Below are 12,988 nucleotides of genomic sequence, written 5' to 3'. Positions count from 1 at the left end.
ATAAGAAGTGCGTAAGAATGTTCCTAAGTGCAATTCTCAAACATTTCTTAAGAAGTTCTCAATTTTTTTCTTATGAATGTCTTAAATTTGTGTCTTAAGAATAAAATGACAAGCTTTTAAATAAATAAAGATACCCTGCTAATGAAGTAACAAAACACTTATCCATTAATCTTTTGACTACCTTGCGATCATTAACGCAATACAAACGAGTGATGCATTAAGACTTCTGCAGGATGTTATTCGCTATTGTAACAGAGCCAGTTAGTATTAAGGCGGTGCCAGAGGCGCACCTTGTCAACAGGCAAGGCAGACAACTGCTTGGAGCCCCGAGCCACAGAGGGCCCCCGAGTTTGTTTCTCGGATGGCCAGCTACACCCGGTAGATGAAAATAGATACTCAACATGACTGCATATAAAAGTTCCAAAAGGATGGAATGTTGATTGACATTGGCTTAGCCCAGTCAAAATCCAACCCAGGTGGATAACTTGCCAGTTTCGAAAATGAACGTAGCGAATGGGTGACGTTGTATCGTTCAGTCGTGCTGTCGCAGTTGATCCGTACGGATCACGACCCATGGTATGGCTTGCATGGGATTGCCAGATTTTGTTTCAAAGGCTTGCAAATGCTAACACTCAAGTGATTTAAAAAATTTAACCGCAAAAAGGCGCTAAAGTGAGCAGGCCTCTTTACCCACATGTAGTTTAATGTGTCCGGTCCAGCTCCAGTAAGGCACGTGCCCCAGTGTAAATCTTTTGTGCCCCAGTGTAAATTTCAAGTTTAAATTTTAGCAGTTAACTAGTGCAATCCTTTACAAAGACAATCGCAGCAAAAACGGATCTATATGCAATGTAGTTACCCAATTTACGCTGTAAAAGCGACGAAGCAGTCGCAATGACGCATGCACGCACGTATTCATGTCCGCACGCGTCTGCGTTCATTCGCGCACAACCGCATTCAAAAGACGCCACGCGATTGAGTTAGCTTATGACGAGACTAAAGGAAGTTTCTAAATAATAGAACCTCTCTTGGCAAGAAACACATCTTGAGCTTTTTTGAGGAGACTGAAGTCCTGAATTCATTTAATTAGAATTAGAAATTAGGATTTAATTTTATTTATGATTAAGAGATCCTAGTGGTTCCTAAGAGATTGCTCAAGTGGAAGGGGAGTTTACCCTAAATACTTGACACTTCAGCTTATACTTTTATACAGTTTTTAATACTACATACACATTTTTCTGGTATATATATATATATATATATATATATATATATACATAAAATATAAAATACAAACTTTAGTGAAGATACACTCAAATTTCCACCCAGCGTTGCGTCAAAAAGGGACAAACCACACCTGTTGGCAGGCCCGGATTAACACAGTGTAGTACCTCAGGGTGACCACATTTAAAGTCCCCCCCCAAAACACTTCAAATGTGGTCACCAACAGGTGTGGTTTGTCCCTTTTTGACGCAATGCTGGGTGGAAATTTGAGTGTATCTTTACTAAAGTTTGTGTCTCAGAGCTTAACAACTTAAACACAGTAATGTGCTAAAATTATGTTGTGTAGTAAATAATGGCAGTGTGGCAGAAAAACTATTTATTTTAATTAATTAAATTATTTACAATCTTGGCACACAGTGCTGTTTTTAAATGTCTATGGAGAAGAAACTCCCACCAAGTATTGTTGTGCTGACACTAACAGTTAATTATTTATAATGAAGTGATGTGTCAGTAAGCATTGACCATTTAAATATCAAATCATGTATCTAATGTTACATATGAACTGTAGGATACTGTATTTGTTCATGTATGTTGATTACACTATTGTACTGAAAAATTGAGTAAAGTGGGCTTTTTAACCTGTTTTTGTAATGCAATTCAACTCCGTAACAAAATCTTCAACAATTACCGCACATGAAAAGTTAATATCGGCACATACCTACTACAAATCTCATGAATAGATTATTGGCTACATTTGATTGCTTGTTTTGTACATTCTGCACTTAATGATGTTATTTTAATGCTTTTTACACTGCTGTTCATGATATTAACGTCTGAATCATGTTTTTACATTTCATTTTGTGTGTAATTGTGTATTAGTTCATGTTTAAGATATGCAAAAGGTACAAACCCCAAAGTAAAACAATGAAGTGAGTTAGCGTATCATCTCCAACATAAATCTCTTTTATTGATGATAAAGACTGACAGTATCATAATTCCTCCCGCTTGGACTCACAGCCTGTAAATGAACTCTGGTTAGCATAGCATTGTGAGCAAATCTTTCAAACATGGTAAGTGGCGTCACATTTCCGGCTGACGTCAGAGGTATTCAGACCAATCACAACATACAGATTAGCTGGCCAATCAAATCAAAGAGTTTTGTACAAAATCTGTGCATTTCTAGCCTGGTTAAAACCAGACCATTCTTAGTAGTAACTGAGTAGTGGTCTGGCAAAGCTTCATAGACAAATAATTTCCAAAGGGGCGTCACAACGGACCTCGCTCAAATGCCTCTGGGCGCAATTGAATAGACCTAAAACCAATCAGAGCGATGAAGGGGATGACGTATGCACTAGAAGCTGACATTTTTTCGGGAATCCTGGGGAAACAAAATCACTATTAATTACAGGATTGGGACAGAACAGGAAAAATGTCAGCGGGAGTGGGCGGGACCGGGAATCGTAATAAAACCCAACTTTATACACAAATATGCAGTTTCTATAAAACGTGCGTGCCTGTGTGTGTGTGTGTGTGTGTGTGTGTAATTCAAGTTTCAAGTTTCAAGTTTACTTTATTTATAAAGCACATTTAAAACAACCTTGGTTGACCAAAGTGCTGTACAACATATTTCCAAGAACAAAAATCAAACATTTACAAAACATTAAAAGCACAAGAGTATAAATAAGTTTTTAAAAGGCTTCTAAACTCTGTCTCTGTGGTTGCTGTTTTAATATCTAAAGGCAATCTGTTCCATAGCCTGGGGCCAGCTACCGCAAAGGCTCTGTCACCTCTGCATCTCAGTCTGGATTTGGGTACTCGTAGCATGTGATTATTCTGTGATCTGAGCAGTCGGATTGGTTTATGTTCAATAATCAAATCAGTGAGGTATTGAGGGGCAAGATTGTGTAGTGCTTTGTACACAAACAACAAGACTTTAAAATCAATGCGAAACTGGATAGGTAGCCAGTGCAATGAACGTAGTACAGGCGTGATGTGATCCCGTTTGCGAGTGCCTGTAAGCATACGGGCCGCTGCGTTTTGCACCAGTTGGAGCCGATGGATCGATGAAGCCGGTAGCCCTTGATATAGCGCATTACAATAGTCCAGCCGTGATGAAATAAATGCATGGATTACTATCTCAAAACTATTCCTGTTTAAGAATGGTTTAACTTTCGCTAATTTTCGTAAATGATAAAAACTAGCACTTACCACTGCACTGATTTGCTTATTCAGTTTTAGGTCATTATCCAATATAAAACCCAAATTCTTTGTAGCCGCTGAACGATATGAAGTAAGAGAACCCAGATCCACATTGCTCAGATCACTTTTCTCCGTAGGGCCAAAAAGGACTAATTGAGTTTTTGTCTCATTCAATTGTAAAAAGTTATTATTTAGCCATGCCTTCAGTTCTTGAAGGCAGTCAATCAATTGATTTAAGGCGGACTTATCATTGTGCTTAAAAGGTATATAAAGCTGCGTGTCGTCAGCATAACAGTGATAAGACACTCCAAATCTTCTAAATATAGAGCCCATAGGTAACATATATATAGAAAACAGCAGCGGCGCTAAAGTTGACCCCTGAGGAACACCACATATCACCTGCGCTACGGTAGAGGAGTACTTTCCGATATTTACTGAGAAACTTCGGTTGGATAAGAAGGATCGAAACCAGTCAAGTACAGTGCCTCGTAAACCAACGTGTTTCTCTAAGCGCGACAGGAGGATACCATGATCAACAAAATCAAATGCTGAGCTCAGATCTAGCATTATTAAAGCCGTGGTGTTTCCAGCATCTGTAGACATTAAAATATCATTAAAAACTTTTAAAAGTGCCGTCTCTGTGCTATGTAAAGTTTTAAAACCAGACTGAAAAATATCTGAGATACCATTTGTATTCAGATAGTTTTGTAGCTGCATGTATACAATTTTTTCTAAAATTTTTGAGAGAAAAGGCAGATTGGAGATTGGTCGAAAATCAGAATAAACAGAAGGATCCGGCGAGGGCTTCTTTGGGATCGGTGAGACGGACGCTAATTTAAGGCAGTCTGGAACTGTTCCTTTCGTAAGACAGTTATTAATTATCGTTACTAGATCCGATCCAATGGTGTCAAAGATTTGTTTTATGAATCTTGAAGGCAAGACATCGTAAGGGGAAAAGATGGATTTCAATTTTAGAGTGATTTCTTTACACGTCTGGAAGGAGACTGGTTCAAATTCGCTCCAATGAGTAGTGAACAATATCGGGTCTGGAATAGAATTTGATGTTGCAGATAGTTGGACCCGTGAGTTTTCCACTTTATTTAAAAAATATTTAAGAAAGTTTTCACATAGTGAGAAAGAGACTTCTGGGAATGTCTGGGTCGTAGGCTTTATGACGGAATCTATCGTTGCAAATAAAATTCTAGAACAATAGGAGTTTTGAGCTATGATGTCTGATAAATATTTCGTCCTTGCAATCTTGGCCGCCTTCTGAAAGTTATGTAATGAGGTCTTCAGCATTTCATATGATATCTGTAGCCCATCTTTCTTCCACTTTCGTTCACACTGACGACATTTCTGTCTAAGTTCCCGAGTATAATTATTTATCCATGGTTGTGGTTTACTTTTCCGATTAACTAGCTTTTGAGGTGCAATTACTTCTAAAATATTGTGACATCTGCTGTTAAACATTTGCACTTGATCATCAACACTCAAATGGGATAAAACAGAATCCGATATAAAGGGCTGATATTCTTCTAGATACATATTAGAAAATGCATTATGGGATTGTGTAGTCAGAATACGAGACCAACATGCTTGAGGTGGTTTACTAACTGATATAGAAGGGAGAATAGTAGAGAATAACACCGGTTTATGATCGGAAAAGGAAAAGTCACTAATGACAACATCAGAGACAGATAAACCAAATGTCAGTATCAGATCTAAAGTATGTCCAAGATAGTGAGTAGGACCATTTACCCATTGTACAAAATTTAGTGAAGATATAAGATTTGAGAAGTCATTTGCTAAGGCATTAGCTACACAGCCTACATGAATATTAAAGTCACCCAAAACCAAGATAAAATCATATTTAGTCAGAAATTCTCCCAAAAATTCTGCAAAATCTTCAATAAAATTGTTGTTTGGTCCAGGTGGTCGATATATTAGCATGAATAGTACAGGGTTTGAAGAATTCACATGAATCAGCTGAACCTCAAAACTGGTTGGACTAGTCGTGTTCAATTGTTTACATTGCCAGTCATTTTTAAAAATAGTCACAAGACCTCCTCCTCGTCCTGCAGGGCGAGGAGTATTAAAAAATTCAAAGTTAGGAGGCACAAGTTCCGAAAAAGGACTTAAGTCCCCGGATTTCATCCATGATTCAGTCACAAAGAAAAATTCTAATTCATTTGACGTGATAAAATCATTGCAGATAAAAGTTTTGTTTACCAGGGAGCGAGCATTGACTAATGCCATCTTGAGCTGTGGAGATTCACGTTGAACTTTAGACGATCTACTCAGCGATCGTAAATAGTTTTGGTTGACCTTCCTTCGCCGAATCCGAGGGGAATTTGGTTGTGAAGAGCAGACAGATGAAGCCATTGAGCCGGTCAGGATGCACACAGCGGATACTCTTGATCGATGCACCACCCATAGACCCCGTTTCGCGTCAGTCGCGCAGTTAACCAGCACGGTTTGGGCGGAACAACCCGCTGCCAACGCCAGTTTTATCCTCATGGCAATACCTGCTCGTCTACCGCGTCGTCTTTTGCGTCGTCTACTCACGACACCAAATGCTTGCCAGCGCGGACGCTCATGGATTCCCGGGGATTCCGGAGGTAGGTTGAAACGAACACAATCAAATTCAGAAAGCGTTTCATAAGTCCTGCACGACTTGGGCATAAGTTGGAGAATATCAATCAATTGTTGACGTTCGTAAACAATAAGAGAGTGGCAGGACAAGGGAGACAATAAAAACATTACAAACATTAAAAACAAAACATGCAACACCGAGAGCAGACGGCCTGCCACACACACCGGCGCCATCTTTTTTTTAATTGCATGAATGTTCACGGATGCGCATCCCTGGTGCATAGTGATGCGCTCCAATGCAGCCTGAGCGCTTATGAGAAAAGGGAACAGCGCTCCCTGTGTGCGGCTCTGATCGAGACTGAGAGATAAGCGTGTGACAAGAGTTGTGTTGCAAAGAGAATTCCTGCTGTTTGGATAGTTTCTGTGCTTTATTGTTGCATCAGTGCCGAATAGTAAGCTTTTTCTATTTGTCTTTATATTAGCAGCAAAGATTATCACGTCTTTTATGTTATATTGTCAGTTATCATTCATATGTAAATGAAGCTGTTAGAGAGCGCGAATCTTCACATTAATATAGTCATCATGGTACCCAGTTTATATTTGTGTTAGTTTAACTTGTACATATTTATTCAGTATTGTTTCCTTATATTGGAGATTGTATAGTTCTAATACTTAGTTATTTAACAATTCTAACAAACAGATACTGTTATTTACTGTATATGTTATCTGATACATGTGCATTATTGCTAGTCACGTTTTAGAACATATGACGCCATTTCACGGTATCTTGTATACTTTTGCATATTTTGAACTGCTGTTAATGCTGGTTATTTAAACAAATGTATATTAATGTTCTTTCATAAGGCTTTTATTCTTGTTTATTATTTGTTGTTGCAGAACCACACAAGCACAGATTAAGTGCATATTAAAGGTGACATAGAATGATTGAACGGAGTATTTATCCTTGTTCTGTGATGTGACATGTAGACAAAAATTGTTTTTGTTTGGGTCTGTAATGCCTTAGAAGCTTCCTAAAAACCTCTCTCAGATAGCTCTATTAGGGTGGGGGATTTTAAACAAGTGGTTTTGCACCTATTTGGCTCCCCCTACTGGCTTAACTTGCAATCTCATTACTGATTGGCTGACTTTGCTGCCACTCAAAAAATGTAGCCAATTATTTTAAAGTGGAGGGGCAGTTAGATGCCTGTGATGTCATAAGCATCAGTTTTTCAGATTGGGCTGTTTTCTGGCTGACATTTCTAAAAGAGGAATTTCTATGAGACTGAGATGTTTAGCATGTCTAGAACTTTTTGTATGTTTGTGAATGTGGGTAGACTATCATTATAAAACAAAGACAAGGTAAAAATGGTTTTTCATTCTCTGTCCCCTTTAATGGAAGGTTGTATGACCATTAATCCAATTAATCCTCTGGTTCTTGTGTTCTGGCCGACACCCGGGAGTGATTACCACATAATAATTGGCCCAGCAATATATTAAAATACAGTCCATTTAAGTCAAAATCAATAGCACGGATGATTTACAGGAAATTTAATGTGTTTAATGAGCATTGTTTGCTTTCAGTTCAATAAAGTAACATAAACTGTGCTATGTATGTACCTGTACTGTATTTTTTTACTGTAACTGACAGATTCTGGTAAAAAAACAACAACACGGGAGTGGGAGGAAATGGGAGGGAATAGGAGTCATTCTACTGGGATCGGGAAAGGATTTTAATGTTTTTTTGTCGGATTGGGACGGGACAGGATTTTTTTTGTGGGAGTGGGACGGTTTGAAAATCCACTCCCGTGTCATCCTCTAGTATGCACCACTACCAGAGTTGCAAACTGGTATAACAGACTTTTGCCGAATCCAGTTTGTAAGACAGCGCTAAAATCTTTTTTAGATATGAACGCTTCGAGTGTTGTTCTTTGCTCAAGTGCCGCAATTTCTCTGCATTAATGGGCTTCAATGGCCTCTTTGACAGACTACTTTCAGAGCAAATCTAAATTTGCTGGAAGTTGTCTGGGTTTTCCCAGGCTAGTGCGTTTCAGAAAGAGAGTGAAATCTGAAGCTACAAAAATGTATGGTATTTGGAAAATAATGTGTTTTTTGAACCATAAACCACACGAACACATTGAATTATACCAAATAACGTTATGTAGAAAGGCATGTCTAGTTTTTTTATGACTTATATTATCTATCATATTGATTGACTATATGTTCGATAGTTGAAAAAGTGTTTTTCATTTGCTTATGAATTATCTATCTCTGAGGACAATAAAATCGGCAATAATAACATGTATTCTATACTATATATTTAATAATGTTCCTGTTTTCTGTGCTTATTTTTCTTTGTAAAAATAACTGTGATATAAATACATTTTATTTTGAAATAAATAAATTAAAATATTTTGAGACTTAGTCTGGACGGACAGGTCATATATACCGCATTTAACAAAAATATAAGCTTTTTATGAACAGTATTGTGTTTGCAATTGTTACGTCCCTATAGGGACGTGTAAAATGTTTTTGGATATGTGTGGTTTTTTTTGGTTTGTGTTTTCTCTCTCTCTGCCTCTCTTTTGCTTTCACTTGCGCATGGCGACGTGCTGATTGGCTTTTTCATCTGTCAATCTTTAATGAAGGGTCGATTGGAGGTCCACTGTGAGGGGCGGGCTCCTTTAATTTTTAGGATACGATACACCTGGAGAGTGCACTATTTAAGCGAGACGCTGCAGCCGGTCTGGGAGAGACACTTTTTGCTTTATTTGATTGTGACCTGTTTGTTTCTGTTTTATTATTAACTTGAGTTACGAGTTACGACTCAGAGGGGTTAGGTAAGCCCACCCCTTGTTTTACATTTGCACACATGTAGTATACTTTTGTTATGTACATCAGGTTTGGGATTTGTGCCACTCTGTATGTTTTTGTTTGGTTAGTTCAGAATAAGTTAGTTTACGACGTCACAGACGTTGAAGATTTTTCTTTTATTATTTCCTTTCAGTTTAGGATTAGACTGGTTTCGGCTTAGTTCGTTTTTTTTTGGCTCAATCCTGCTGTTCCCTCTGTTAGTCTTCATTTGGGTATTAATAAATTCTTACTTTTTGTATCCTCTATTCCCTACATTACATTTATTTTTGAATTCTCACTTTTTGTGTCTCTTGTTAATTTTCAACCTTTAATTGTGATTTATTGGTGACGTGTCTGAACTGTTTTTAAAAGTGTTCCCTTTCAATAATTTTTAAAGAGTCAAAAGAAGGGTCGTAACAGCAATATTCTGTTATTCATTAGATTTCAGTTCTCTTCTCCTTTTCATTCTGTATCATCAATAAAACCCAAAGAGATGCTGCGAGCTGAACTCTCATTGGGCACAAACCTATTATTTTCATTTTGTTCAGAGCACTGTTGATGTCTTTAATTCCATATTTTAATATCATTTTACCACATGTATAAAGTCACTATATTGTATGAATGTTTTTCCCACATAGTTCTGTTGAATGGCATGCAAATAAATCAACATAAATTCAAAAGTAGAGCTGAACAATTTATTAATAAAATCAGTAACAGGTTCAGAACAAGACTATTCAGTTTAAGGCTAAATCATATCACATTTTAAATAACTTATCATGTCCCCAAAAGCCAGGAAATTACACAATTACAATTTACAGGTAGAAGCACCAACAAGGTGCTGCTTGTGAAGAAAAATATTGAAACAGTTAAAGCACCAAAATGACATATAGTGTATTGTGAGTGCTTATTTTGAACATTTTGCCAAATCACCCATCTTAAATATACTGTAATCTTTAATACAATCCTCATACATTGACGCTTTGCTTGGAGAAGTGGTTATATTTGTCAAAACCACTGACCAGCACCGTAGCAGAGAAAGTCCTCGGCCGTTCAGGATCCTGCCAAAAGAAAAATACATTCAGCCACATTCAACATGTTGATGTCTGAATATAGACAGTATGAGAAATCGTTTTTATTGAGTGAGAGAGATTTGACCTGTATTGGATATGTACACGTGGGAACGTAACGGATGACATATCCACAGCGCCTCCTGTTGGACGTGTTCGGATCACTGGCATGAACCAGAAGTCCATCATGGACCTACAGTAAATAAAAACAGGACTCAAAACAATGAATGCTCAGATATGCAGCAGTGATTTATATATACAGGAGATTTTACTTACAGACATCTGACCAGCTAACAGAGGACATAAGACTGCTTTCTCAGTCTCCAACAGCTCTTCTGGGATTTCTTGATTGACACTCAACATGTTACCATCTCGTTTTGATTGGTGATGAGGTAGAAGACCGGAACGATGACTTCCTGTAAGATATACAAAATAATTCACTGACAAAACAAAACCAACAATATAAAGCGCAAAAGCATGGCAATACAAAGTGATACTTAAGGGTAATTTATAAACCTTGAATGAAGTTGAAATCATTCTGAATTAGTTTCATTAGTACACAGTGACTTTTGTCTATTACATTTTCATGTATACATGTTTTTTCAATCCCAGTTTTTTATAAGGACGAGTTTATTTGTACCTGGAATAACCTGCAAGGCTCCATTATCCTCGAGTGAATCGTCCAGGGCAAGCCAGACTGACAAAACTGGACCTCCGTCAAAACCCCAGTACCTGAAACCAACATATGATGACTTACAATCCCACTTCTAAAAGACAAAAATTTTTTTTTTACTTTGCTATGTATGACATGATTTACTTCATGTCCTGATGCCAGGCCACAAACGGCATGCCATCTTTCTCGTTGGCATCTGCTTCTTTTTTCTCGTCACAGTTGTTGCCTAATTGGTTGATGATGACATTATTCTGTCGCTTTTTAGTCACTGGATATTTGCAGATGAATCTGGAGTCGAGCAGGAGGACGTCAGGGCCCAAAGCTGCTGTCACCACCTCAAGAAGCTTAGGGTGCTTGGCGAGGGCCATTACCCAATCACACTCCATATGAATGTTGTGAAGGCTGTAAGCCGTGTATTCTTCACCTGACAAATGAAGAAGAGCAACTCTGTTATTCCAGGCTTAAATTCAGGGTCATGGAAAACATGGAAATAGCAGGGCATTTTAAAACGAATATCTCTCAGCCTGGAAAGTCATGGGAATTTGCGTAATGAATAAAAATTAGAGTTAAGTTCAGCCAAACTCACCGTGTTTTCTCTCCAGCTCAGCAAAAGCGTCTCGAGCCTTTTGGAGCTCCTCTGCACTCAGGACAGATATAGATGACAGATATCCCTGCTCCTCATACACGGCCTTAATGTTTGCCACGTCCATGACTAAAGATACCTGCTGGAGAATCTTCTCAACCTTGATTCAAAGATTTGACTGAATGTCAGCTGTATAGATTCAGCAGCGAGAAAATCTGTTTATAACCTGTGAATAAAGTGTTAGGAGAGATTGAGTCCATTCTCTCTCTCTCTCTCTCTCTCTCTCTCTCTCTCTCTCTCTCTCTCTCTCTCTCTCTCTCTCTCTCTCTCTCTCTCTCTCTCTCTCTCGAGCATTTCCTTTTTTGACATCTGAAAACCTACTTGTTTCACTTTCTCTCTTCTCTCTGCTTTTTTAGGACAATTTATTTGAATGTGTTTATGCAGGAGCAGAGTTGAATAAAATGCTTCTTTGTGAGCAATTTAATTGAAAAAACATCTAACTCCTGTGTAAATGGGTGGAGGACAGCTGTGTTAAACATGGCCATGACCCAAAGTGCATACAGAGAGAGTACTCAGGAGTTTTCAAACACATTTTTGTTGCATTTTATTCAGGTTGACATTAAAAAGAGACATACAGCTTACCTGCTTAAACGTCACCAATACAGTTAAATTGAACTTCCTCAAAACTGTGGAAAAATATGACAAAGACATGTTAAAATTCACTCAATCAACACAGAAACCCAGAATCATATCTCATCTAAAAATCCATTTGCTCAAGTCAAAGAAATACCTGCTTCTGCTTTATCTGTTGCTTTCAGGGGAATTGTGCTGTTTATAATATGCATAGATTAGGCTCCTCCTCCAATGAAACATCATCACATATTTAATTAACCTGTCAGGCTCTGAGGCTATTTTGGGAATTTCCGCCTGGATTTGGCCTACCCAAATTCAAAAGCTTCCCATACGCACATGCAGAGGTGTACATACAAAAGTTTGGTATCATTTTACAGGAAACCCTGTAGAAAGTTTTGTTTGATTCCAGCAATTGTCAGCTTACAGAGGAAAAGGGATTTTTTTCACAATGTTCCAACTGAAGGGTGGAATAATACTTATTTACTGAAATTTTGCATTCAATTTCAGCCTAAAAACATTTGGAGTGTTCCCATAACCACATAAAGTGTAATAAATGCAAATATTTATATAATTTTGCAGAAAGCCCTTTGAGGTTATATAAAAAGCTGCTGTTTGTGACAAATATTATTATTTATGTTGTTTTTCATATGATGAACCACCAAATTTTATTTTTTTGTGTTGTAAACACTGTCTTTGAAAGTGGATATCTCTGGTTCTGTGTACTTTAACAGTTGTTACCAGCAGCAGACAGTAAACACCCAAAAAAGAATGATCTAGCATGTCGAATTCAAAAGCTATTCTTATTTTACTGAAGGGAGTGAAAATAAAATTTTCATATTAAAGTACTTTACTTTGCAATAGCAAGGAATTATTAATGCACACAACCAAAGAAAATGCTGTGAACAGACTCATTTTGCCTCAGATATCTGTCCTATCTGAGGTAGCTCACACTTCACGTAAATTCACAAAGCCTTATTATTCATTCGACGATTGTATGTGATGATAAGAGAACAAAAATAATGTAGATGTAGATTATTCCTGAGAGTGAGAGCTTTCATAAGGCTTGCTCATATTTGTCATACTTGAAAAAATATATTTGAATATTAAATGATATAAAACATTTGGGGGGTGGTAGTGAAAATTAAGTGTAAATAACTTTCATACAGTAAA

The 12,988-nt window shown here is 37.6% G+C and overlaps 1 protein-coding gene across 2 annotated transcripts; it reads right to left on the bottom strand.

The window, feature by feature from the left end:
- Positions 1 to 9,535: 9,535 nt before the first annotated feature.
- LOC129422445 (probable alpha-ketoglutarate-dependent hypophosphite dioxygenase) lies at positions 9,536 to 11,982 on the bottom strand. Of its 2 annotated transcripts, none has more exons than XM_055178372.2 (7): positions 11,828 to 11,982; positions 11,189 to 11,411; positions 10,747 to 11,026; positions 10,570 to 10,661; positions 10,206 to 10,345; positions 10,018 to 10,122; positions 9,536 to 9,920 (listed from the first exon to the last, which is right to left on the bottom strand). In XM_055178372.2, exons 2-7 carry the CDS (start codon positions 11,310 to 11,312, stop codon positions 9,828 to 9,830), a joined length of 834 nt encoding a protein of 277 aa, XP_055034347.2. In that variant the 5' UTR covers positions 11,313 to 11,411; positions 11,828 to 11,982; the 3' UTR covers positions 9,536 to 9,827. The 2 variants fall into 2 exon arrangements, with proteins under 2 accessions (XP_055034347.2, XP_055034348.2); XM_055178373.2 differs by having other exon boundaries at positions 11,189 to 11,345; positions 11,828 to 11,968.
- Between the last annotated feature and the right edge of the window lie 1,006 nt (positions 11,983 to 12,988).

The sequence above is a fragment of the Misgurnus anguillicaudatus genome, chromosome 16, assembly GCF_027580225.2.
Source record: "Misgurnus anguillicaudatus chromosome 16, ASM2758022v2, whole genome shotgun sequence".
NCBI classification, from domain to species: domain Eukaryota; kingdom Metazoa; phylum Chordata; class Actinopteri; order Cypriniformes; family Cobitidae; genus Misgurnus; species Misgurnus anguillicaudatus.
Note: the sequence above shows the minus strand (reverse complement) of the source record. Positions and strands in the feature narration are given on the sequence as shown.